General features: G+C 38.1%; 1 protein-coding gene across 2 annotated transcripts in view; it reads right to left on the bottom strand.

The window, feature by feature from the left end:
- LOC135481814 (spondin-1-like) overlaps nucleotides 1-25,588 on the bottom strand; it is a 77,184-nt gene that overhangs the window by 12,456 nt on the left and 39,140 nt on the right. The window contains exons 2-6 of one of the 2 annotated variants that reach the window (XM_064761533.1): nucleotides 21,439-21,542; nucleotides 17,397-17,536; nucleotides 5,676-5,746; nucleotides 2,245-2,376; nucleotides 1,060-1,211 (exon numbers count right to left, since the gene is read on the bottom strand). In XM_064761533.1, coding sequence (XP_064617603.1) covers nucleotides 1,060-1,211; nucleotides 2,245-2,376; nucleotides 5,676-5,746; nucleotides 17,397-17,536; nucleotides 21,439-21,498 — 555 coding nt within the window. In that variant the 5' untranslated portion in view covers nucleotides 21,499-21,542. Of the gene's footprint in view, nucleotides 1-1,059; nucleotides 1,212-2,244; nucleotides 2,377-5,675; nucleotides 5,747-17,396; nucleotides 17,537-21,438; nucleotides 21,684-25,588 lie in introns of those variants that run through there. The other variant, XM_064761534.1, reaches the window with a different exon arrangement.

Raw genomic sequence — 25,588 nt, 5'->3', positions numbered from 1 at the left:
TGAAGTTGAATTAACTCCAACAAAAAGGCCTCTTCAGCATACTTTGCATTACATACTACGATATTTGAAAAGACTGTAGTATTTTTGTTGACACTCAGTTGGGAAATTACTTCTCTCAGATGTATTTAGAACTCTGCGAAATGTAAACATGTGACATAACATATACAAAGCTGGTATACTTGTCAGTATGGTGTCCAGGGGACAGCATATCTATGTTTTGTGCGCCCAGTGATAGAACAGTTCTGTTACCAATGTTCAATCCCTAACAGTGACAAGTTGAGAAACTGTACAAAATTAAGCGTAGTCCTGGAACCAGGATAATGAAGCTGTCTTTTAGCCTAATGTCCAAGTTAATCTTAATTTGTGGTTTTACTCCTGAACTTAGTTGAACCTAAATGATAATCTATGAATGAACCTGAATGTTTATTAATTTTTTCATACATGTCTAAGACAACTGTTATGCATATAAGCATTAAAATAATAATTTTCTAAGGTAATTCACAATTTTAGCGCAGTAAACTGTTTTCAAATTGTAAGTATGAGACTGCTCTGCGATTCTGTAGTCTGCTCTATACACTGTAGGTTAGGTCAGCACTATAGCGGAGTGCTTAGCCAAAGTGTAAACGCATTAATGGGATATTTGCCATAGCTTGAAGTATATCAGTGAAATATAACAACCATAATATAATACATGTGTCACAAAAGCATCAGTAAAACCACAACCAAAGTTAATTGACTGAAGCAAAACGGCAAGCAAGGCTCTAGTCTATGGGTAACTAAAAAATAAACCACAAAAGCTGGTAATGAATACTGATTTCTACCAGTGATATTTTAACTAACCACTGCTTAAAAAAGATGAAAAAGTGTTAAATATATTCTGTTATTAATTAAAGAAATGCTTTAGCACCAAACCCAAGATAATTGCTTACAACATATAGATTACCACCACAGCATGATACGGCGAGAGAAACAACAAGACAGAAGGTCTATGATTTGTTCAGTAAACAGCAACTATGACTCTCATTATGAGAAAATGTCACTGGTTGTTGTTGTACTCACATGCTCTCTGAGTTCCTTCTCTACAGTATTGGGGTAACCAAACTCGCAGACCTGCTTCACCCCCGGGGAGGAATACTGCCCGTATGCCCAGATTCTGTAGTTATCATTGTGAGATGCCCCTACTATGTTTGACCAATGGAGAAGTGGCTCAACTGATAATAAAAAATATAACATATTCAGGATCAATAACAATGGTAGCTCACTGTACATGACGCCGAAAGATGTTTGCTCAAAACATGATCACTTATTTATTTGTTTCTGTATTTAAATTTTGTTTGATGCACTACTCAAGAAACAAAACATGATAATGCAATGATGTACTGTATTTGCAAAAACAGAAAATAATATGATTTATTAAAGTCTCAATATTATTATTATTTCATTTTTAAATAAAAGACAGGCTGAAATCAATTCTGAAAACATGCTGTAATCTTTTCTCATTTTTATTGCAGAAACAAATATTGGATAGCGTTATCAATTACATGTACGATGCCAGATAAAAAATAGCCTATCCAACATTAAAATCTTTTGTCCATTAATATTGTGAATTCCACATTGCAATTATCAATTACACACATATATACAGCTTTAAGACAAAACAGGAATCTATTCTTAGAATGAAATCCAAAACCAATTGAAATTTTAAAACCCAATTTGTATCGTCTTCTAATCCCACCTATTTATCTCACATGCCCTAAAAGCATTCTACGTTCAGGAATATACAATCAATTAACCCAGCAGTCAAATCGTGGAATTTTCTCTGTTCATTAGGAGAGCTCACAGCATGGCTACTGTCTAGCCATCCAATATGGAGTTTTTTTAACGTTCTAGTCAGACTTCCACACTCATCTGATCATTAGACTCGATCATTTTTCCAGCGTACCTCATGTAGAGTGCTCGCAGCGTCCTAGATACATACCCGGGGAATTCAATCCATTTTCTTAAGAGTACCTACATTTATTAGTCATTTTTTGTAATTTCAGGTTAAATACATTTTGTACTACATGGCCATCATGTTACATCACGTCAATTTGTGGCTCATGTGATAACTCATATCCGACAGGATAGTTCAGTTACCGTATTTCTGTTTATTTTGCTGGCATTTTTACCTCTCTTTTTCCATGGTGATTATCCCTGATTATGAAGAAAGCACAGGACTAACTGAAATGAATCAAATAAACTTACATATTTTGGGTGGGAAATCTTTAGGGTGGTTGTGGTGTGACCAGTTGTTTTCAAAGGTGAGTTTGTAGGAGGCATATCCACAGGCACAGCACTCTGGGGCAGGGTCAATAACTGCAGCATCTCCCTGACCGGCTGTAAAAAATAATGATAAACATTGCATGTAGATGGTGGTCAGTTAGATATTATCATCAACATTTATCACAGTGGTAGCTCACCTCTATTTCTGTGTCCTGCTGACTGAGATGAAAGCAGAGACCTCATAAAAAATGTGAAAAGGGCTAAATTGTATGCAAATTTTAGTAAATTTTCATTTGGTGAAAAAAAAATCCTGAATACCAGATAAATCCTGAAAACTTTCATTTGTACAATGCGTATAATTGTGATGTAACATGTGTTTACCAAATGTGCGTTGTACTGTCCACATGGGAGCTGTCATTTTGATTTTTAAGGCATTAGTCCAGTTGAAATGGCCCTTCATATTGCTATTTATTTTTATCCAATTTTAGTTGTATTTGCAGTAGCCATTATTTAGTGAGACAGACAGACTGAGATTTCATTGTTGTGACATTTGCTCAATGGATATGGTATCTGAAAGATAAGACCTGAGGACTAATGTAGGTCACAGTCCACTAAATAACTAACAGTGTCAGGGCTGTCAGTTGTCATCTGCCAATGGCACTGAAGTATACTGGTTCAGGACATCTGCTTGTGCCCATTCAAACATTTACAATTTAATGAGGTGAACACTGTACACTATATCTTTTACTTTACAACACTTAAATCTTTCAGGCTCACAAAGCTTAAGATTTATAAAAATATTGTAGCTGAAAAAGAAATATGTAAGTTTTTTCAATAACCTTTTTAATTTAATTTACATGTACCTTTTAGATTAAAGCATATATACACATGTATATGCAGCAAAGTTATGGAAAGCAATACATAAAAACATACATATAATGATTACTTTCATCCTATAACCCTTCAGCTATATGTCATCTTGTGACAAGCTGGAATTTAGCTTATGTCATCGAATAATCTGATATTAAATATCTGAACCTACACTGTGCGTGGGGCCAATTTACATCTGTCACGACAAGATTATCATCTCATTTTAACATGCCACATTATTTCACTGCCATCTACACCAAAAGTGGACAAAAAATGATGATGAGGATGATGAGGATGAAGATGAGGATGATGATGACAAGGAGGAGGAGGATGACGAGGAGGAGGGTGGTGGTGGTGGTAATGGTGATGATGATGACGGTAAGGGTGATGTCTTCATCAGGTTCATCAAGTTAAATATGAGCTCATAAAATATTAATATCTATGCAGACAGAATTAGCAAAAGTTGCATAATCAAACAGGCCTACATTCAAGTTTAACATTGAACATCTCCCTCATTCGTGTAACCTACTTGTCCTAGTGTGTAATTCTGTATCCATGGAAACTGCCATCATGAATAATGTTTACACACTTAATATAACAGTTGCTTTACCTTTTATCTTGCAATATGTCAGTTACATTTTCTGTATCAATTACCAGTGGTTTACTTATAGGCCTACATCTGTTCTGTAGTTCTGGGTTTTACACAAAATCTTGACAGCAGGTCAGTTACCAGTTATATTATAATAGCATTAGAACTACATGTACCTATTTCATGGTTTTCAAGAAATCTTTACACATGGTTTTCAGTACAGAGCAGTTTGCCACATGAAAATGTTTGTACCAGTCATTCATTAAGATACATAGCCTGCTTCTGGAAATCATAAACAGCTTACCAGACAGTAAAAGAGTATACACATATATGAAACTGGTCAGTTACTATTTAAGTCTGTGTTAAATAAATAGGCTTAAATCTCTATATGGGGCCTCCGTGGCTCAGTTGGTTAGTGCGCAAGTGCAGCGTAATGACCCAGGAGTCTCGCACCAATGCGGTCGGTGTGAGTTCAAGTCCAGCTCCTGCTGGCTTCCTCTCCAGCCGTAAGTGGGAAGGTCTGTCAACAACCGGCGGATGGTTGTGGGTTTCCCCCGGGCTCTGCCCGGTTTCCACCCACTATAATGCTGATCACCGTCGTATAAGTGAAATATTCTTGAGTACGGCGTAAAACACCAATCAAATAAATAAATAAATAAACCTCTATATCTGAAACAGAGCAATGTCATTTAAACATTTCTAGCAAGAAAACTATACATCATAGCTCAAATCTATTGGCATACTGTGGAAAGTACATATCTTGGACATAGGTGCAAAGTACAAATTTCTAGCTCTCATAGTTTCTGATTAATACAGGCCATTGAGGTGACATAATTTAATTATTTCTTTACTATATCTCAAAAAGTTACTGACACAGACAAAAACAAAAGCAGATTCAGCATCATCGACCCAAAATATGCCAGATTACATGACGATGACACCAAAATCCAAGCAGTAATGTCATATATTTGACCAATTGCGAGTTTTAAAGTTCAAAAAAATTTTGAAAACACTTTTATGAATTTTTCAAACCTTATGCAACTAGTATTGCTCTACACTGGTATCTAATTTTTGAAAAATCCAATATGGTCTACAGATTTCTAGAAACACACAGAGAGAAAAAGCACTGACAGAAAAAAAATAATGCTTCACACAAGAACAAAAATAATAGGCTTCCATCTTTCAGTTTGGAAACTCAATTAAAGTGAAAAATGTAAAGAAAATCAAAAGTACAGCACGATAAAGAAATAAATACCAGTACACATCATACATGGTATGGCATTGGGCCTAAATAGTCTTTGTTGGGTGCTTGATTCCCAGCTGTGCTCCAGAGAATGCATTTTGTAAAGTGATAAACTAGGGTCAATGAAGCACATTTAGACATTTCAAACACTTTTATGATCATATGGTTTAATGACCCATTCATGGTGACAAAATGGGTTTCATGTTTGAAAACACCCACCCAAAGCATAAGTTCATGTACCTCTACCCGTATGGGAGATAACTCCTAATAACTTAGCCATGAATGCAGTACAAAGAAAGGATTAAAAGTTCCAGTCAGACTGGTACGTGTAAGTTTTTTTACAATGACTAACTATGTCATCAAAGTATGCAAAACATCATTCTTATCCCAGAGTTATGTTGCAAGAGGATTTATTACCACTGGCATGTGTGTGTGCATGTGTGGACTTACTAACATTCTACCTGTCTCACAGATAAAACATCAGTTAAGCAAATTTGCTTGGTATTCATTTAAAAAAACTTACCCAACTTAAACGTATTGAAAAAGGGCCTTACCTTTGCAAAGTTGAATCAAAGAAGGCAATAAAATTGGTTGTGTTCATTCGAAAAGGAAGATGATAAAACAGCTGCAACATTTGGGAAACATTTAATTCTGCCAAAGAAAAAAATTCAATGCATTCATTTATCTGATGAAAAAGTTTGATTTACTGACCTTCGCAGAAAACTTTAGTTAGAGCGCCATCATCCCTGTACCAGATGTGGGGATGTTCAATGACTGTTGCCCTGTTAAAAACCAAACATACAACAGGTAAGTTGAACAAAAACTTAAACTGTTAAAGTGAACAATAAAGTCTGCCACCATATATACACAGAAAAAATGATATAGGATACAGTTATCACAGAAAAATATGTAAAAAATTCTATAACGTTTTGAAAGTCAAGAAGATAAAATTCAGCACTGGGTCCAACTGACTCCTAGTAGCCATGTTGTAGAAGCCCTTCTGAACATGGCCAATGACTAGAGCTGAAAGCGTCACGTGATAATTGGCTGTCATGTCAAAAAACCTATTAGCTCTCGATTGTCTGTGTGGTTTCTTATAGTGGATAGACAGATATTGATGTAATAAATTGGATTTTGCAGTTAGTTCAAGTGTTAAACTGATGCATTTTGGACCACACATTTAAGACTCAGAATGGCTGCCCATGTCACAATGCATACATGTTGGGCAGGATACTGCAGGAACTTGTCAGAGTGAGCTGGCAAGAAAATAGCATCAGGAGAATGATCATCTGAAGAACAATATTGTGACTATGCATTATTTTTCCTTAGCAAAGTCAGACTTATTGCAAAAATATCTTCCCACAATCTGAATGAAAGAGTCTGTTATCAATCAGAAGGTCCTGCTAAGTTCGGTAAATTCGGTAAAAATGCAGGACGAGCTGGACCCCTAAAACACGACCTTTGTGAGTGGCTAGGGTACGGACAATTGTTTGCTATTTATTTTGTTGATAAGTGGTATAAAACTTTTGAAATATTTTCAGAACATTTCTGGAATACTACTTTATTAATTAATTCAGCTTTTTTGGCTGACTTTATGTTCACTTTAAGTTCTGAAAAAAATTTGGTAGCTCTCCTTCAAAGAATAATATCTTGTAAATCAATAGATTTCAAAGAGTGTTTACACTTTTCCTTTTTTCAGAGGTCACAGTATATACATGTAATGCAAAGGTTTTCTTTGAAGACATCAAAAGACTAAAATCAATATTAACATTCTTGTGTAAATGTAATCATTGTACACCAATCATTATCATAACTGTGCAAATACCATGTCTTTGATGATATAAAATGTTTTTTTTTTTTATTTGACCAAAAGATTTAAGGTGTAGTAAATTAAATGAAGACCAAAGTTAATCTTATCATCTGTGTTTTCACGGAGATACAACACTGAGACCATCCCAGTGTATCACCCAAGGTGGGTAATACCACTGCTGCTACAGGCGTTTCCAAACTATACCGTACAAATACCAGAGAGAAACAAATACTGTGCTTACAACTATTTCCACTTTTATATCAATCAAAACTGATGTTTTGATCTATTCCTGAATCAGTCTATTGGGAAGATTTCCTTATCATTATATTTACATCCATTATACACTACTGAAACCCTTTCTAACCAGAGTCTAACAGTTTCTTTTAAATGAATTGTTAATATGTAAATTGAAAGTGTTTGGAACTCCAATCATGTATGAACAGACAAAACTGGCTTGAAAATGCTGTGGATCAATTGAAGGAAGTCATACTAATGGGCCCCAAAGCCACACAAAACACAGATATCAGGGGGGCTAGCTTAAAATGTAAAAGTGGGTACAAAAACAGCCCTTTTATGTCCATTTTGTTTGAGCATGATGTCCAGATTTCATTCTTTCCTATCTTCACCATGTTAAAAGTGCTGAAACCATATGCATGTTAACTGTAGCTTGCTTTTGTTAGATGGATAAAATCCAACCCTATGAGCGGCCCGGATAGCACAGCTGGTAGAGCGTCCACTTCGGGACCGGTAGGCCCAGGATCAATCCTTGATCGAGTCACACCTAAGACTTTAAAAGAGGAAGTTGTAACTTCCTCGCTTGGCGTTCAGCATGAAGGGGATAGTGCAACGACTGGTTGACCCGTATCAGTATAATGGCTCTGGCGGGGCGGCTGACTTGCCTTCGGTAAGTCGTCTCAGTGAAGCAGCACTAAATAAAAGAGGGTTGGAAATCCGTCCTGCAAACAAGGAGGCACATTACACGTACATGCACCCTAAGGATTCCTTCGTCATCATATGACTGAAAAATGGTTGAGTACGACGCTAAACCCCAAGCACTCACTCACTCACCCCAATCCCATGACTCACGGACACCTTGTAAAGACAGACATTTGCCCCCAAGACTCCACCACCACCAAAGCAGTCAATACTTACAAACATGACTTTTTATTTCACTAAATATAAAGCTATATTTGGGAGACAAGACCTCTCTTCAACTGGGTAGCTCAATTTTAATTATGTCAGTATAACAAAAGTAAGCATTGTGGAGCTACAGAATCTCAAAGCTCTGTATACAAGAGCTTTACTGATGATTACACCAGCAGGATTCAGACAGAGGAATACCTGTATTGTAAGATTGATATGTAAACCAATTAACACAGACAAACTGTCCATGATCAAAGAAGTGTGACAGATACAAAGCAGTGCATTTAGAGTCCTCCTGCACACGTGGGGACATACCCAAACATTAGTCGCCAGTTACATTACCCCGCTTACGTCTGTCCACATCAATTTGCCACAGGGCTCATTTCCCTCTTGGAGATATAGTTATCAAGAACAAAGCTTCCAGAAAGACGAAAAAAAAAAAAAAAAAAAAAAAAAAAATTCCTGAAAAGTCATGAATTTGGTGAATAAGTTGTCTGTATTATGTCAGCGAGTCTTGAGCTAACAAGAATATAACCGGCATCCAATTAGTCTGTCTTTGCCAGCCCACTGTTTTTATAGCCCTCTGTCTGGAGACGGAGAATAATTGACATGTAGGTTGGGATAAGCTGATGTAACACTGTACTGACAACAAAAAGAACCTATACATGGCCATTTCTATCACATTTACCTGTACCTGATATTGAAATTATCACACTGAAACATAAATAGTGAATAAATAAAATTCATATCCCCAGAAAAAGGCCTGTATGTTGTAAGGGAAACATTATCATGTCATTCAGCATGATGCATATGTATGTGATATGCACATGATGTACATGCATATGATCAAATTCAAGACGTATACTTTCTTTTGCTTGTCACAATATACGTCATTTCCTGCAGAACTATGTTTTACCGGAAAATTTGTCCACAAATAATAATTCCTTAAATGGTCATTTCTAGGCCTGAGACAATATTTGTGCTGATGTACTGTCGTTTTTCCCCCCCTAGTTTTCTCTGTGCCTGGAGACTGCCACATAAGCGAAATAATCTTGAGTATTCTGTACAACATTGCTACCATTCACAGGCCAGCCCTATTCACACGAACAAGAGATATTCCCACCGACAGATAGTCTGGTTGTTGGGGACCTGTGTATTAAATCAAATGGTGTATCTATATGGTGTTATCACCATCTGTGATAAACAGGTTTGTGGTGACACTTAGCCCCAACATTTTCAGTGATAAATGCCCTCCACCGTACAAATTTGATGAAAGGCTTCATTCTGTATGATACAAACACACTTCAGTTCTGTATGACTACATATTACACAGTCCTAGTGTGACAGTGAGTACCCATGTATGCCCTGTCCGCTCAACTAATATTACCAGAGCCTGTCCTGAGACTATATCACACTGAGCTTCGCACACTAATAGATGCAGGGGTAATACCTCCAAGCAATCGAGGCAAATGAGTTTGCATTCATTTTAATCCCACTTTATATCCTGTAATTAAAACAAAACTTAACATACAACACATAATTGATGTAACATATCTTCAGAATGTTCTGCCTCTCACCAATGCAGTCGCTGTGAGTTCAAGTCCAGCTCATGCTGGCTTCCTCTCCGGCCGTAAGTGGGAAGGTCTGCCAGCAACCTGCGGATGGTTGTGGGTTTCCCCCGGGCTCTGCCCGGTTTCCACCCATCATAATGCTGGCCGCCGTCGTATAAGTGAAATATTCTTGAGTACGGCGTAAAACACCAATCAAAAAAAAAAAAAAAAAAAAAAAATCAGAATGTTCTTATAAATGACAATATGTCCATATTCTATTCATATAAAATCTTTCCATTCTAATAAAAGTGTATAATTTCTTGAAGATTTGCATGAATTTCCTTACTGTATTTTTTTCTTCTTCCTTAAATATCAACCCTCTTTTAATGTTAATCTTCTGACAAGTAAGCCACAAACATAACCTCCAGAAGCCCACCCAGCCAAAACATCCTGGGAAACTGTTCAACTATAGGTCAATCCCACCCAGCCACAACATCTAGGGGAACAGTTTTACTATGGACAAAACCCAATCTAACAAACCTACAAAAAACCCCACCCAGTCACAGCACTCAGACGAACTGTTGTACTATTGGTAAAACCCAAACCAACAAATCTACAAGAAACCCCACCCAGCCACAACAACTAGACAAACTGTTCTACTATTGTTAAAACCCTACCCAACAAACTACAAAGAGTCCCACCCAGTCACAGTACCTAGAAGAATTGTTCTACTATAGGTAAAACCCAACCCAACAAACCGACAAGGAGCCCCACCCAACCACAACACCTAGGAAAACTGTTCTACTATAGGTAAAACCCAACCCAACAAACCTACAAGGAGCCCCACCCAACCACAACACCTAGGAAAACTGTTCTACTACAGGTACAACCCAACCCAACAAACCTACAAGAAACCCCACCCAGCTATAGTGCCCAGACGAACCCAACCCAACAAACCTACAAGGAGCCTTGCTCAGCCACAGGGAGTCCCACCCAGCCACAACACCTAGGAAAGCTGTTCTACTATAGATAAAACCCAACCCAACAAGCCTACAAGAAACCCTACCCGGGTACAGTGCCCAGACAAACTGTTCTACTATAGGTAAAACCCAACCCAACAAACCGACAAGGAGCCCCACCCAACCACAACACCTAGGAAAACTGTTCTACTATAGGTAAAACCCAACCCAACAAACCGACAAGGAGCCCCACCCAACCACAACACCTAGGAAAACTGTTCTACTATAGGTAAAACCCAAACCAACAAACCTACAAGGAGCCCCACCCAACCACAACACCTAGGAAAGCTGTTCTACTATAGGTAAAACCCAACCCAACAAACCTACCAGAAACCCCACCCAGGTACAGCATCCAGACAAACTGTTCTACTATAAGTAAAACCCAATTCCACAAAACTACAAGGAGCCCCGTTCAGCCAGAACACCTAGAAGACTTTGTCCTGTCAAGGGCGCGCTGATTTGGCCAAGTCCTGGTGAGTCAGGAGTTTTTTAGGAACATGTTGAAAATTTTGAATACTCATGCTAAGTCATAAATATATTGTGGTGTAGTCCTAGAGCCGTCGTTGTTCTCAGGACTCTGTCGTAGCTCATGTTAGACTCATACGTTAGTCCTAGAGCAGTTGTGACATTGTCGTAGTAAAGTCATACCACAGTTGTATACTGGTGGATTAGTCATATTGTTGTCGTTGTCATGTCCTAGTGTTGTCGTACAATACTTGTGTGTCTGTCTCTTCTGTTTCCTGCATATTAGTGTTGCAGCTCGGGCACCATACAAAATAATGTCTTCCTCATCTGATTGTGTCAACATGTTAACAGTAGCCATTTTGAACAAAAATGATCAAATAACTAATGTCTAATATCATTGAGAAGTCCTACTACTTGTGGAGCAGTCATACAGGTCGTGCCTCTGTTCTACTGCATTCTTACTTCACTCTGGTCTGGTGGTAGAAAGGTCGTGGCAGTATCTTCCTGGAGTCCTACTGCAGTTCTGATTTTCTCGCATCTAAGTCCCCCTTCATTCCTGACCAATTAAGGCTAACCCCTAATTAAACACCACTGCAGTAGGACTACACACGACACCAACAGGAGTTTTTTTTTGTCATGACTAAGTCAGCCTCTAATCCTGAGATAAATCAGCCTTGTGGGAGAGCTACTTAAGACAGCACCTGGTTATTGTCTATTTTCAATGAAGGATTAGTATTCAAAGTATCTTAAACCCACATTAAATATTTTTAAGGATTTTTCCCAACCCAATAAAAGTTCAGTGAAACTTGATTTTGACACTGCTTCGGCACGCTGCCATTATCAGTGTAACATCATGTTTACCCAAGCTCTTTATTGTCGGAGGTATTTTTCATATTAGCGGCTAGGCAGTATATTGCTGGAAAAAGTTATGGATGTTGGCAATGACCCTGTGTAGTTCCTTTATACAGGCTTGAATAGGCCCCTAATGTGTAAAACTCTAGATACAATAAATGAATAAAATAACTATTTGTACAATGGGACTGCTACCATTTACAAGGATCGCCATCTTAATGTCTGTCGATTCGCTGCAAGCATTATGACTTCGGTTGGAAGTCACGGCAGAATGTGTACGGCCACTATGGAAGTGTTGACCTGCGACCCAAGTTGTGCTAATGACCATTTGTATATACCTTCGCGTTTAACTGTGGTTGGTTCGATGTCTTTTGTTGTCAATAGACTCACTATTTTACACATTAAATACACATTTACATGTATTTGGGGTGGATTCTGGATTAAAATATATTTGCCTGCTTGGTGATCTTTCAATTTGAATACAGTTATTCACTGCAAGTCATATGGAAAAGCATGTGTAGTTCTATCAGTGGACTGAGAGGTGTAGATGGTCAGGGAGAAGAGATAGGATTGATGTCATTATCAAAACTCACCAGTATAGCTGTGCTCAGTCACCATTAAATCAGTGTTAGACAGATACAACGGTATGACCACTTTTTATGCGTCAAGAATTCCATTTCCTGCCATTTTATCCCAAGTGTAGTTGTGGTGGATTGTAATATCAGCTTACCGACCTGGTCATTGTGGACTTCAGAGAAAGCACCTTGGCTCCAACATCAAATAATTTTACTGCTTTTTATAAACGTAAAATAGAAGAAAAAAAGCATTCCTAGAAGTGCAAGAAAGACAACTGAGCCAAATTCCAGTTCTTCCTTCATGTCAATTGTGACAAATTTAGAGAAAAAAAATTATTATTTCAGAAGATTAATTTTAAATGTTATCCAATGAGATGTCATCTTCTATAATATGAATAAACCACTGGCATCCTGAAGATTTATTTTTCACTAACTCTGATATTTGTTATTTGGTCCCAAAATGAAGTGTTATGTAGTAGTTCTGTGTTATCAGCTGTCACTTCATACCAGCGATTAGTTAATTATTGTCATTTTGTTTTGCCTCTTATTCGGTGAAATAAAGCTGGAAAACTAAAGCATAATACTTTTCAGAAAACTCACACATCCTGCTTTTGAGTGAAATATGTTTTAATCAGTTATTGTATGATCCTTTCAACACTGAGCAACGAACTCTACAGTCACGTACATCACTCTGGGGATTTTTCTGTCCTTTGAGAATCTTTTGACACCTGTCAAATTGTTTTCCCGCTAAACATGGTATTTTAAATTATGTTATTATGATAATTCATCATCAGATGGAAATTTTGCATACTAACACCTTTGCAATGCCCATCCTTAACACCTGTCGTCATCACTATTAAATAGCAAGTAGACGATTTCTTCATATACCTGTCCAGGGAGTACTAGAACATTTCTGCAGATACCATGCCCCAGGGAGTAGCTCATTACTGCGGATTCCTGTCCAGGGAGTAGACTATTACCGCAGCTACTGTCTCAGGGTGTAGACCATTAAATATCATATGGAATAAAGAGTATTACCTAGAGATGTCCTGGTCTAACAGTTTGTCCCAACTTCCAGAAAAAGTACTGACAGTTAATTGCACAAAAGAGAAATTTATGGTGAAGCAGACTGACAACATATTAAATATATAAATAAGGTTGTGTTTCTGAAATTGTTCAGTGTCATACGGGATTTTATATAAAAAAAAAAAACCAAAAAAAAACAAAGTTTACACAAGGACAACCAAATTGAGCATTTTCCCACCACAAATGTGACCCATTTATGTGAAGGTAATAAAAAGGCAGAAAAACGCCTGCAAAAACACGCTATGATAACAGGAATGATTCACACACGTAAATTTGCGTGAATGACGATATACACAAAACAACATGAAACTGAGGAAAATGTCAAAAAGTTGTTGTGAAAGGTGAGTTTTAAGTATTAAATACATAGTCCAAAATATTATATCCGTCAACATGAGATTGATCAACAGTGATATGAAATGTGTATCTAAACAAAATGGTTTACATGTAATCATTTCAGTCTAGTCCCATTTCCAAAAGCTTTATGTTTAACTTCTGGTATGAACTTCTGTTTGGATTTATTTTATTTAATTAACTGCTGTTTGACCCTTCTTGGAAGAGGATTCAGTAATGTCTCACTTCACATGTAACCAGCCCAAGGGCTTCTTGTGTAATATCATATTTTTTTTTCTTTTTTGGTTTAAATCCCACCACTTGAGTGTTTCTCACAAAAATTTAGGTCAATTACTACATAAAACTTGAGTAATTTGCATTAGTTGATTAAGCATGTTGCTAACACAAAAAAAATTGCTAAAGTATGTATAATGTGGCTAATGAGAGTCAGTCAGGGGACAGCTGGCTTCACTAACATTGCACCAGACCACATAGCTAATGAGAGTCAGTCAGGGGATAGCCCGCTTCACTAACATTGCATAAGACCACACAGCTAATGAGAGTCAGTCAGGGGATAGCTGACTTCATTAACATTGCACTAGACCACATAGCTAATGAGAGTCAGTCAGGGGATAGCTGACTTCACTAACATTGCACTAGACCACACAGCTAATGAGAGTCAGTCAAGGGATAGCTGACTTCAGCAACACTGCATTAGACCACATAGCTAATGAGAGTCAGTCAGGAGATAGCTGACTTCAGCAACACTGCATTAGACCACATAGCTAATGAGAGTCAGTCAGGGGATAGCTGACTTCACTAACATTGCACAAGACCACAGAGCTATGGAGAGTCAGTAAGGGGATGGCTGGCTTCAGTAATATTGCATTAGACCACAGAGCTAAGGAGAGTCAGTAAGGGGATGGCTGGCTTCAGCAACACTGCATTAGACCACATAGCTAATGAGAGTCAGTCAGGGGATAGCTGACTTCAGCAACACTGCATAAGACCACACAGCTAATGAGAGTCAGTCAGGGGCTAGCTGACTTCAGTAACAGGGTCCCGCTATTAGACCACACAGCTACAGGCAATGAGAGCCAGTCAAGGGATAGCTGGCTTCAACAACAGTGCTACTGATTCCTATTTCCTCAGTGCAGATTTCAGTTCCTTTGATTTTTTTATTTATTTATTTGATTGGTGTTTCACGCCATACTCAAGAATATTTCACTTATACGATGGCGGCCAGCATTATGGTGGGTGGAAATTGGGCAGAGCCCGGGGGAAACCCACGACCATCCGCAGGTTGTTGACAGACCTTCCCACGTACCACCGGTAAGGAAGCCAGCATGAGCTGGACTTGAACTCACAGCGACCGCATTGGTGAGAGACTCCTGGGTCATTACACTGCGCCAAGGAGGCCCCTCACTTCCTTTGACACAAAAATACGGATTTGCTCTTGTTGTAGATGCATAATTTTAGACATAGGCCTACATGTATATATGAATGTTGGGGCCTGTTGTTATAGTGACACTGTCCTGATAAAACATTTCAAAATTTTTTTTATATTTACATGTATGTTAAAAATTTCCCCAAAGGCTTGAAATTTACCTAATTTACACAACAAATATCCATCAATCAAAACTATATAACACATACCTTTATCAACATATCTATCATCATATTTTATTTCTTAATATTTCCCCACAGGTGTGTTGATTAAAGGTTGGTTTATACATAGCATGGAAGGTAGCAAACAGTGACACACAAAAATCATGTTTAAATTTGACGAAGAGATTAAATGGGATTGGAATTTCGTCTGAGTGTATGTTACACACCCTTTTGAAACTGATTAACAAAGATTTCCACACATGTGAATAAATTCAGGTACAATCTTTGGGGAATTTACATAGTTGTCCATTCTGCAGCAGATGAATGTTCATCTGTTTTGATGTAGCAAAATGAGTTTCTAGCACTGGATGTTTACCATACCATATATATGTCTCAATGAAACACTGCGAAGCATTTTAAGACATTTTTTTTCAACATCCAGAAATGCAATTCTGCTTTCATCCATTGACTGTGGCAAAAAGAGAGCTCAAGTGCAATTTCATGCTTAAACTTTTCATCCGTATAAGAGATAGCCTTGCTTGTGTAATAATGTAGGCATAGAAGACACCTGTGAGTAGAACTTACCTACAAGAACCACACCATGGACAGTGGCAGTCAGTGTGCAAATATTGTGCTAAGCAAATGGATTTCTTAAAGCCTTAAGACATGACTGCATAATCTTTTATTACAGTTCAGCGGTGCTATTAAATTATATCCATTCAGTGGAACATGGTTCAATATTCCAGCAAGCTTCTATATTTTCAGGTATATCAATGAACTGTTCACCTCTAGTCCTCACTAATTGGCACTCCTAGTCCACACAAACGTACCTACATCATAAGGCCAGGCAATACAGTCCTCGTTGACATTCCTCGTAACCTAAACTATACAGGTGCATGTATGTATGTAGTTCCAGGCTACATGAAGCATGAACAAGCTTCGTACTATTTCATGTACACATATACAGCGTATGCCAGTATCAGATAATGTTGTATGGGTGCCAGGTGCATTATGTCTTACACCAGTACAACACTTTAATTAAGCAGAATTAAGACCATATACTGATTTCCTGGGCGATTGTGCATATATACATATATATATATATATATATATATATACTGTATTTCACCTTAAGTTTGAAATTTTTCATGTGACAATCACTTTTCTTGATTTTGACTTATTCATCCACATTTATACAGGGCTACTTAAAAGTTTTTTTTTATGATGTTTGATTGGTTTCTTATCAGAAAAACTTAAGTGTTCACATCAAAAGTATCATTTTAAGGCTTTTGAAAGCGCATTTTCACATACTAAACTTGAGGTGAAACACAATATGCATATGTGGTGAGATTTGTTTTAAAATGTGGTTTTATGTTTTCAGTCAAACAGGGTAACAAAGCTCAGATAACATTCCATCCAACAACAAGATGTCCGTTTCAATAATACTTGACACGCAGCCCTACTTTCATTTCACGTTTGGCATGGCTGATATATATCACACCAGCATTACATTTAAGAAATAGTCTGTAGCCTTTCGTTGCCATTAAATCTAGATGACTGAATATTTTTATCAAATGTGACATATGATATATAGATTTATACATGCAAGTACAGTCAAGAGGCAAGCTACAAAATACTGGGTTTACAAACATTTTAGACAGAAGTTGGTAAAGATTAGGTAGGCCACAACATTCCAGACTCTTCCACAGTTTTTTCTTTGAAGATTTCGAACATAGCCAATGAAAAGCTTGGAAATATATGACATAAACAGAACTTCTCTTTATTACATGAAATGAACAGAATCCATCATCAAATCTTTTCAAAATTTAATAAGCACTCTTTTTAACTTCAAGCTTCTGCATAATGTCAATCCAGATTTTAGATATTTTGTTTGTACAATGGTGGTCATGTGTATTAATTGTGATTATTGACCTGGAACATCCATACTGGTTGACAACATTTAAACGAATGTGTGCGTGGGATTAATGTCTCACCTGAGTTCGACACATCCTCCACCAGCAGAGGGAGCCACCCACATGAGTGACACCTCTTCCTTCTTTTTGCTCAGGGTCTGGTGCATCATGACTGTATGGGAGCAATCCTCTGCCTCCTTCGCCATTTCATCATCAAATGTCTGCACAAAAGCAAGCAAGGCATGTTTTCAGTTGCTGAAATGTTTCATTATTTCTTAATAGCAAACTGGACAGAGTATATGTCTTGACATTATAATTTATTTATTTATTTGATTGGTGTTTTACGCCATACTCAAGAATATTTCACTTAGACGATGGCGGCCAGCATTATGGTGGGTGGAAACCGGGCAGAGCCCGGGGGAAACCCACGACCATCTGCAGGTTGCTGACAGACCTTCCCACTTACGGCCGGAGAGGAAGCCAGCTTGAGCTGGACTTGAACTCACAGCGACCGCATTGGTGAGAGACTCCTGGGTTATAACGCTATGCTAGTGTGCTAACCAGCTGAGCCACGGAGGCCCCTGTGATATCAGAAGTCCATTATCTAGAAGTATGCACCTTCCCTATAGCTAGCATCCACGGCACCTTACACTTTTCCTCGATCTCTAACACATTATGTGACGTATCTGCGCAGCCTTATATTTTTTCTCTCTATTGCGCAGTCAAACATTTGAGAAATGGCTGATACATGGTAGGAAATGCTGTTCTCTTGAAAGAGGCTTAAAACAAAACAGAGAGTTTCGTAAAAGGACAGCAATCTCTTTGATAGTAATTGTTTTTCAGTTGCTTGGAAATATAAAAATAGTCAATGGGTTCTTAACTGCATAGCAACAATGATTAGCAAAATTGTAGTTTTTAAATACAGAGTTACGGTTTCAATGTGTGCCCAGTTCTCATAGGAGCTGTTTGCATTAGATTTCCCATGATTCAGTTCACAGTTTCCACCGAAGAGGTTGGCATATTTCTCCGCCAGGTGGTGCAAGCTACTACAGATGACGTAACACATGTAATGTGCCATGGAGACTAGTTAAAGGGAAACTGCATACTTCTGCAAATATCAAAAATGTTCTATTTCATCCAATCACTTGGACCAGTGGTTGGGTAAAATAGAAAATTTGTGCTATTTGTGCTCTGTCTTTAGCATTTTAATGTGAGAGTGGTCGGAGATAATGAAAACTAGACACCCTGCTCAAACATAATGGCCTCAAAATGACCTGTCTGGTCACTCTCTTTCACATTCCTAGTTAACCGCTTCTGATAACACTGACAGGTGTGTTTCTTGGAGGTGCACTGTAGTATAGGTATTCCCCATGTGCATTTGGAATAATCTACATGAAGCCAAATTTGCCATGTATGGAACTCTGTCTCTCCTGTCTCAGTCATACTGGCAATACAAGAGAGGATGTCTTGAAGATGTAATGCAATACATGGTTACAGGTATAATCGATACAATAGGTATTTGTCATTTTCAGAGTTCTATCACTGCAGTGCCAATTTGCTGATACAGACAGAGTATGCTTCAATTTACTATCACACAGTATGTGTCAATGAGTTTTCTCATTGCAGTGCCAATTTGCTGATACAGACAGAGTATGCCTCAACTGCTACCACACAGTATGTGTCAAGTAGGCATGAGACAGATGGTGTTTGTTATGAATGGAACTCTTTCATTAAACTCTTGCCTATTCATCTAAAGATGTAACAGAAAGCTACAGGAATAGGCCACCGCAATCGACCTTACTAACAGGTTCATGTACCCTAGCTGACATAGCCACCACATGCTGGTCTCATTATAACCAGCAGAATTTATTATGTCTGTTTGACAACTCTTATATTAATATGACTTTTTTTTTTCTTTCTTCCAGGAGAAAACCCGGTTGAGTTCGAGTTTGGATGAGAATCGGTTGTAGCTTGAGGGTGGGATATAGACACATATTAAGGCAGGCTAAATGTGGGCACAGTTACACAGGGTGGCAGAGTGAACGTGGCATCGGCTGGTGAAGTGGCGCTTAATGCTCACTCCAGGCAGCCGACAAAAACTCTAAAACTTCTTAACTAACAGGAAGACACACCTCACTTTGGGGGGTGAAAAAAAGACTGACACCTCTAATAGCATAATTTTCTGCTCCTAAGAAACAAATAAAGGAGTCTTGGTATTAAACTGGCAATGCGGTTATGCCAGTCATTAGTTGCCATTAACTTAACAAGTGCCTCCAGAAAACCATGGTTTACAATGGTTTAATTGCCATATGAATAGCTTACCACATCAACAATAAATACATCAGCAGAGATGTATGTAGCAATTTAGGGTGGATGCTTTGCAGTAGCTTTTTAGCCACTTTCTAACGCACACATACAGTACTGCTCCATCCTAATGATGTATTTGGCATGGATGTGGGTCGGAACATCTCTGTAGGAAGGCCGTAATATTGGTGGAAGATGTTCACATCATACATGGAACATACAGCCAAGATAGGTCTACCATCCACGTATGATGAGCACAAGATCTGACCACATCAGTGTAGGGTTTTGGCATAAACTCATCTACCTTACAACAAATGCCATTTTGTTAGATGCCAACCTTGTTTGTACTTTAGGAATAAAAAATATTCACAAACGGAATGTTCTGGTACCTGGCGTGGTTACTAATTCGCACATAATCATGATAATATGCAGATCACGTTTTGATTGTTTCCGCAATTATTCGATAAATGCAAAACCATAACCTACAATATCCCATACTAATTACTGAGCTTTGTGTACAACATTTACATCTTGAGAATAAAACTGAATGGTAAGAAATGTTGCATATAATATGATGTTGCAGTTGGCAGTTTTGACAGCCTTGACATTGCATGGAAACTGATTTTCGTTTTTTTTTTTTTTTTTATTTCATTGTTGTTACACACTTTTTTCCTTTGTACGTTTTGGTAAGAGTGACAAGCAGGTCTTACGCCATATTGAAAAATATGCAATCAGGCTTTCAGTGATGGAATAAGTACAAGTTAGTTAATGGCAATACCAGTCAACAGCACTAGATGTAGTGTGGATATTCATTCCAAGTGTTACATTTCTGCTTTTACAGTATGTGTTCTGTAAAGCGTCTTTGATTCAAAGTGAAGAGGGCTGCATTCATAGTACCCGTAATTATTATCATCTGGTGTTTTTGACATTGTGTTTGAACACACATTGCCATTGAAGACTGCCAGACGTGTGGAGGGTATCAACTCCTTCAAAGAAGCAGCAATTGTTGATGTTAAATTAGCAATGTAACATAGAAATTGTGTGTTGTCGCTCTGAAACAGTTCCCTAAAATAATAACACACAGCTTTATTATGCAAGCTACTTTTATCTTAGATAACTTTCTTCGACCTGCACACAAAAATACATGTCATGAAAGACTTCCAGCAAGGAGAGTAAAACAAAACATGCGACCACAGTGAGACAGATGACAAATGGTCACAGGTATATGTAATTGACCGAACACGTGTAGTCTTAATTTCTTCTGGCAACATTATGCAGTCTTTAATTATGTCAAACCCTAAATAGAAGTATTTGAAATAGAAACCATGATCTCAAGTACATTACATCTTTTAAATATGTATACAGCCCTATACATTCCACGTGCATTCTGAGAACATGCTCTGAGAAAACTGCAAGGTATCCTATTGAATGTCCTTGTTATGAAAGCAGGGGCCTCCGTGGCTCAGTCGGTTAGTGCGCTAGCACAGCATAATGACCCAGAAGCCTTTCACCAATGCGGTCGCTGTGATTTCAAGTCCAGCTCATGCTGGCTTCCTCTCCGGCCGTAAGTGGGAAGGTCTTGCAGCAACCTGTGGATGGTTGTGAGTTTCCCCCGGGATCTGCCTGGTTTCCCCCCACCATAATGCTAACCGCCGTGGTATAAGTGAAATATTCTTGAGCACGGCATAAAACACCAACCAAATAAATAAATAAATACATGTTATGAAAGCTGGAGATAAGTAAATCTATACAGATTGAAACAATGAATAAGAATGTGTGTGAACAAATGGAGGGACAAGATACTGAATGGTGGCCATACCTTGAAGGTTCCGATGGTCACATTTTCTGACTTGGCTCCCTGAGGGACAGCGACCAGCATGAAACCTCTGAAATGTTGGCCAGGGTAGGTGCCATTGATCACCACTGGAACAATGAAGTACAATGAACATATAGTACACCTAGTAATAAGAAATCAGAATTTGATTTATGTGTCCTTTGAGCACCTCACGTACGTTAGAAGGAAAATGATTTAATTACACTGTCATGGAGACATTCTAGATCACATATAAACATGTATTAATTTCAGTTCTCAAAGTCAAGATAAGGTGGACAGGAAATCATATGTGCATTTACAGTACTGCTTCACGAAACCAACTTAAATCCAATAAATATGTTTTTAAGTGAATATATAATATAATATATAATAATATCTGTATTTATCGAAGGTACTGCTTCATGAAACCAACTTAAATCATAAATGCCTCCTCTTTGGCCATACGCGGGAAGGCCTGGCAACAACCTGCGATTGGTCGTGGGTTTCCCGGTTGACCGGTTTCTTCCCACCATAATGCTGGCCCCCGTCATATAAGTGGAATATTCTTGAGTACGGTGTAAAACACCAATCAAATAAATAAATAAATCATAAATGGCTACTAAAATCCAATAAATATGCCTATCAGTTTAATATATAATATAATATATAATTATATCCTTATTTATTAAAGACAGATCGGTCAGTTTAGAATGAAGCTGTTCTTCCCAAAGGCCTTCACAGAGAAAACAAATGTATAGGAAACATGAACTTCAGAGTTTAATAAAAAAAATACAGCAACATACATAAAACAAGATAAAGCCCCATGTAGGTTGAAAATAGCAGATATAAACATTCATACATACAAAAAGCAACAACACACCCAACAGTGCTGTCCCTGCAACTGTCCCAACTAGCAGGAGAAGTAAGGTAGTGGGAGACAGCCCATTTACCCCCCCCCCTCCCCCTACCCCCCTGCTGGCTGGAACCCCCTACACACATGCATAGAGAACAAACCAAGTGAGTGAGAGATGGCCCCTTTCCCATTCTCTGTTTCGTTTGAACAGTGCACATGTGTGCAAGAATGTTAGAGAGACATAGCCTTATGAAAATATTTTCTTTAATAATAATAATACATCTATATACAAAAGGAGAAAAAAAAATGCATTTTAGGTTTTAAGGTATCACATTTAGGTTCTGAACAAGTATAAAGTTAAGAGAGATAGGATTTTATCTAGATGGTTGATACAGTGAAAGCATACATACATGTATGTACATTTCATTCGTTATCTGACTATAACTGTGATTTTAAGTAGTGTGATTGAAAGCATGATAGAGAAGGGGCTTTTTTTACATGGATAGGGAGGTAGTTCCATAGTTTGATGCCTCTATGTGTAAAACTTTGCATCATGTAATTTCCCTCCCTGCTTTAGGGAGATAGATATTACGTGGTGTTGATCTGAGAACAACACTGTGCAGCTCTTTGTTTGGAGGGAAGAGCTGTTTAATATAGTTTGGACAGAGATTATGAAATGCTTTTGTAGATGACACACAGAATTTTGTAGTTTACCCTTTTATGTTGAATATTTATGTTGAATATGTTGACTGCTTAACGGAATTTCAATATTCTATTCACAGAAAGTTATCATTCGCAATGAACCATTCAGGCTGGCATTATTACTGAACTTAATACCCAGAGAGAAATGGCCCCTGTCAATTATCACATATATGATATATTGTATGTGATATCTTTTAAAAAACAGATTTATATATGCAGTCCTGCAGAACACTATAAAGCCATAACCCAAAGTCATTCATTAATTGTAATTACTGGGTATAAAATGTCATAGAAGCTATAGAATATAATTTCCTATACATCATTTAAATTGTAAGACAAAAGGTTTAAAGTCCACATGTTTTTTGCCATTTATGACTCCTTGACTGATCAATACGTGAAGAGTTTTGGTCTGAGTTTGTGCACTCATCTGTAATAAGCTTTTTACCTTAAATGTATCTGACTATTTAATTTCACTCACAAAGAGCTGTTCAGATAAAACCGATAAAGCTGATGGTTGATATTGTTTTTTAATACCAGTAATCTCTTAGATCCAAGAGATGAACAAGTGGACACATGAGAAGGCCGGAATACATTAGTTCTGACAGTCCACTCTCATGTTTGCACCTGATCACAGATGATTGATACCCTTTGAAGTTTAAACTGATACCCACTATGCGCAAAATCTGCTCTGTTCCTTATAGTACAATTACATTCATCAATACACCAAAGCTATCTGTATCTTTGAAAGTAAAACAGATTTAACACACTGTTCAATCAAGTATTTGATATGTATCTTGTCAGAGTATATTGCCTTTACACTAATCATCAATCAAAAACTGTCCTCTTCAACACGCACATAAATTTTCATTGGCACACCATACACGCTAAATGTCTTTACCTCCAAAGCCTAATGTGTCATTTTTAATACTGACAGCTTCATTTCTTTAACAGGTTTGTCAAGGAAGAGACACTATGTATAGTTTATAATGCATTAATCAACTTGAGCCTACCTGGTGCTCTCTTATCCCAATTTAACCTTAAGGACACAGGCCTTTAAAAAATGGCGAAACTGTCAGATATTAGTAAGACGTAATTTGCAAAGCTTATCTTTTCAGTTGATCTCAGCAAGATCATTCAGGGAAGAAAAACGATAAATACACCATTAAAAGCTGACAGACAATTAGGCAACAAACAAACTTTGTTTTCACCGTTTTATTTCACAAACATTTTATGCCTTGGTCACACCCAATATCCCCAAGCTGGATAAAGGTTGAGTGTCCACTCTGTTATCCCTAGGTCACACTCAACATCCAACAGCAGGAGAAGGATTGAGCATTCACAAAGTCTTATCCCTAAGTCACACTCAACATCCAACAGCAGGAGAAGGATTGAGCATCCACAAAGTCTTATCCCTAGGTCACACTCAACATCCAACAGCAGGAGAAGGATTGAGCATCCACAAAGTCTTATCCCTAAGTCACACTCAACATCCAACAGCAGGAGAAGGATTGAGCATTCACAAAGTCTTATCCCTAAGTCACACTCAACATCCAACAGCAGGAGAAGGATTGAGCATCCACAAAGTCTTATCCCTAGGTCACACTCAACATCCAAACAGCAGGAGAAGGATTGAGCATCCACAATGTCTTATCCCCAGGTCACACTCAACATCCAACAGCAGGAGAAGGATTGAGCGCCCACAAAGTCTTATCCCTAGGTCACACTCAACATCCAAACAGCAGGAGAAGGATTGAGCATCCACAAAGTCTTATCCCTAAGTCACATCAAATATCGTCCAGCATGACATCCCCAGCATGACATTGAACACCCACAGATTCTTATCCCAAAGCCATACCCAAATATCTCCCAACAGGCAGGGTATCCCAGAATGTGAGCGAATTTAAGTCAGAATTTAAAACCTTGATATAACCCCAGAAGTTCAAATTCTGTTATGTTCATCATACTAACTAAATCGTTCCAGTTTTAAACTCATACAATTACATAATATGCATTTAAATCAGATAATTTTGGCTTCAATTAAAACTGGCTTCCTGGACTAAGCCCCTTTATCCCTCATGGGACCAAACAGGGTTAAGTAGTGGGAATCCCCAGGCTCATATCTACCACAGCCAAACAGGGCCTTTGGGAACAGAGCGTCTTTCATGGTAGGGGAGCAACTTTACAATGTTTAGGTTATGTGACACCAATTTAGAGGTAGGGGGTTGTTTGTTGACGTACAGCCTACCAGTCTCTCTCCCTACCTGGCCACATGTGGGTCAGGTGTAAAAACTTATCAGGTCTCTGAGATCTGACAACTTAGGGACAAGTCTGGGAAGCTCCCTCACAATATCCTATATGCTCTTTTTACTGCCATGTCCCAGTAACAGGTGAAGAGGTGTTTGCGGTGAAATGCCCAGACTAGCCACTTACTGATCACACCTTTGTTCAATGATGAATAAAATCAAACTCAATTTGTCGCATCAAGAGAAATAACATCCAGATATAGCTAGTGACCCATGTGATGAGTATTCAGTAATAACGACATCATTACTGTCCACACCCTACTTTTAGTCGCAACTTGGAACAAGACAAATTTATCCC

This window comes from Liolophura sinensis, chromosome 1, assembly GCF_032854445.1.
Source record: "Liolophura sinensis isolate JHLJ2023 chromosome 1, CUHK_Ljap_v2, whole genome shotgun sequence".
Lineage (NCBI taxonomy): Eukaryota > Metazoa > Mollusca > Polyplacophora > Chitonida > Chitonidae > Liolophura > Liolophura sinensis.
Note: the sequence above shows the minus strand (reverse complement) of the source record. Positions and strands in the feature narration are given on the sequence as shown.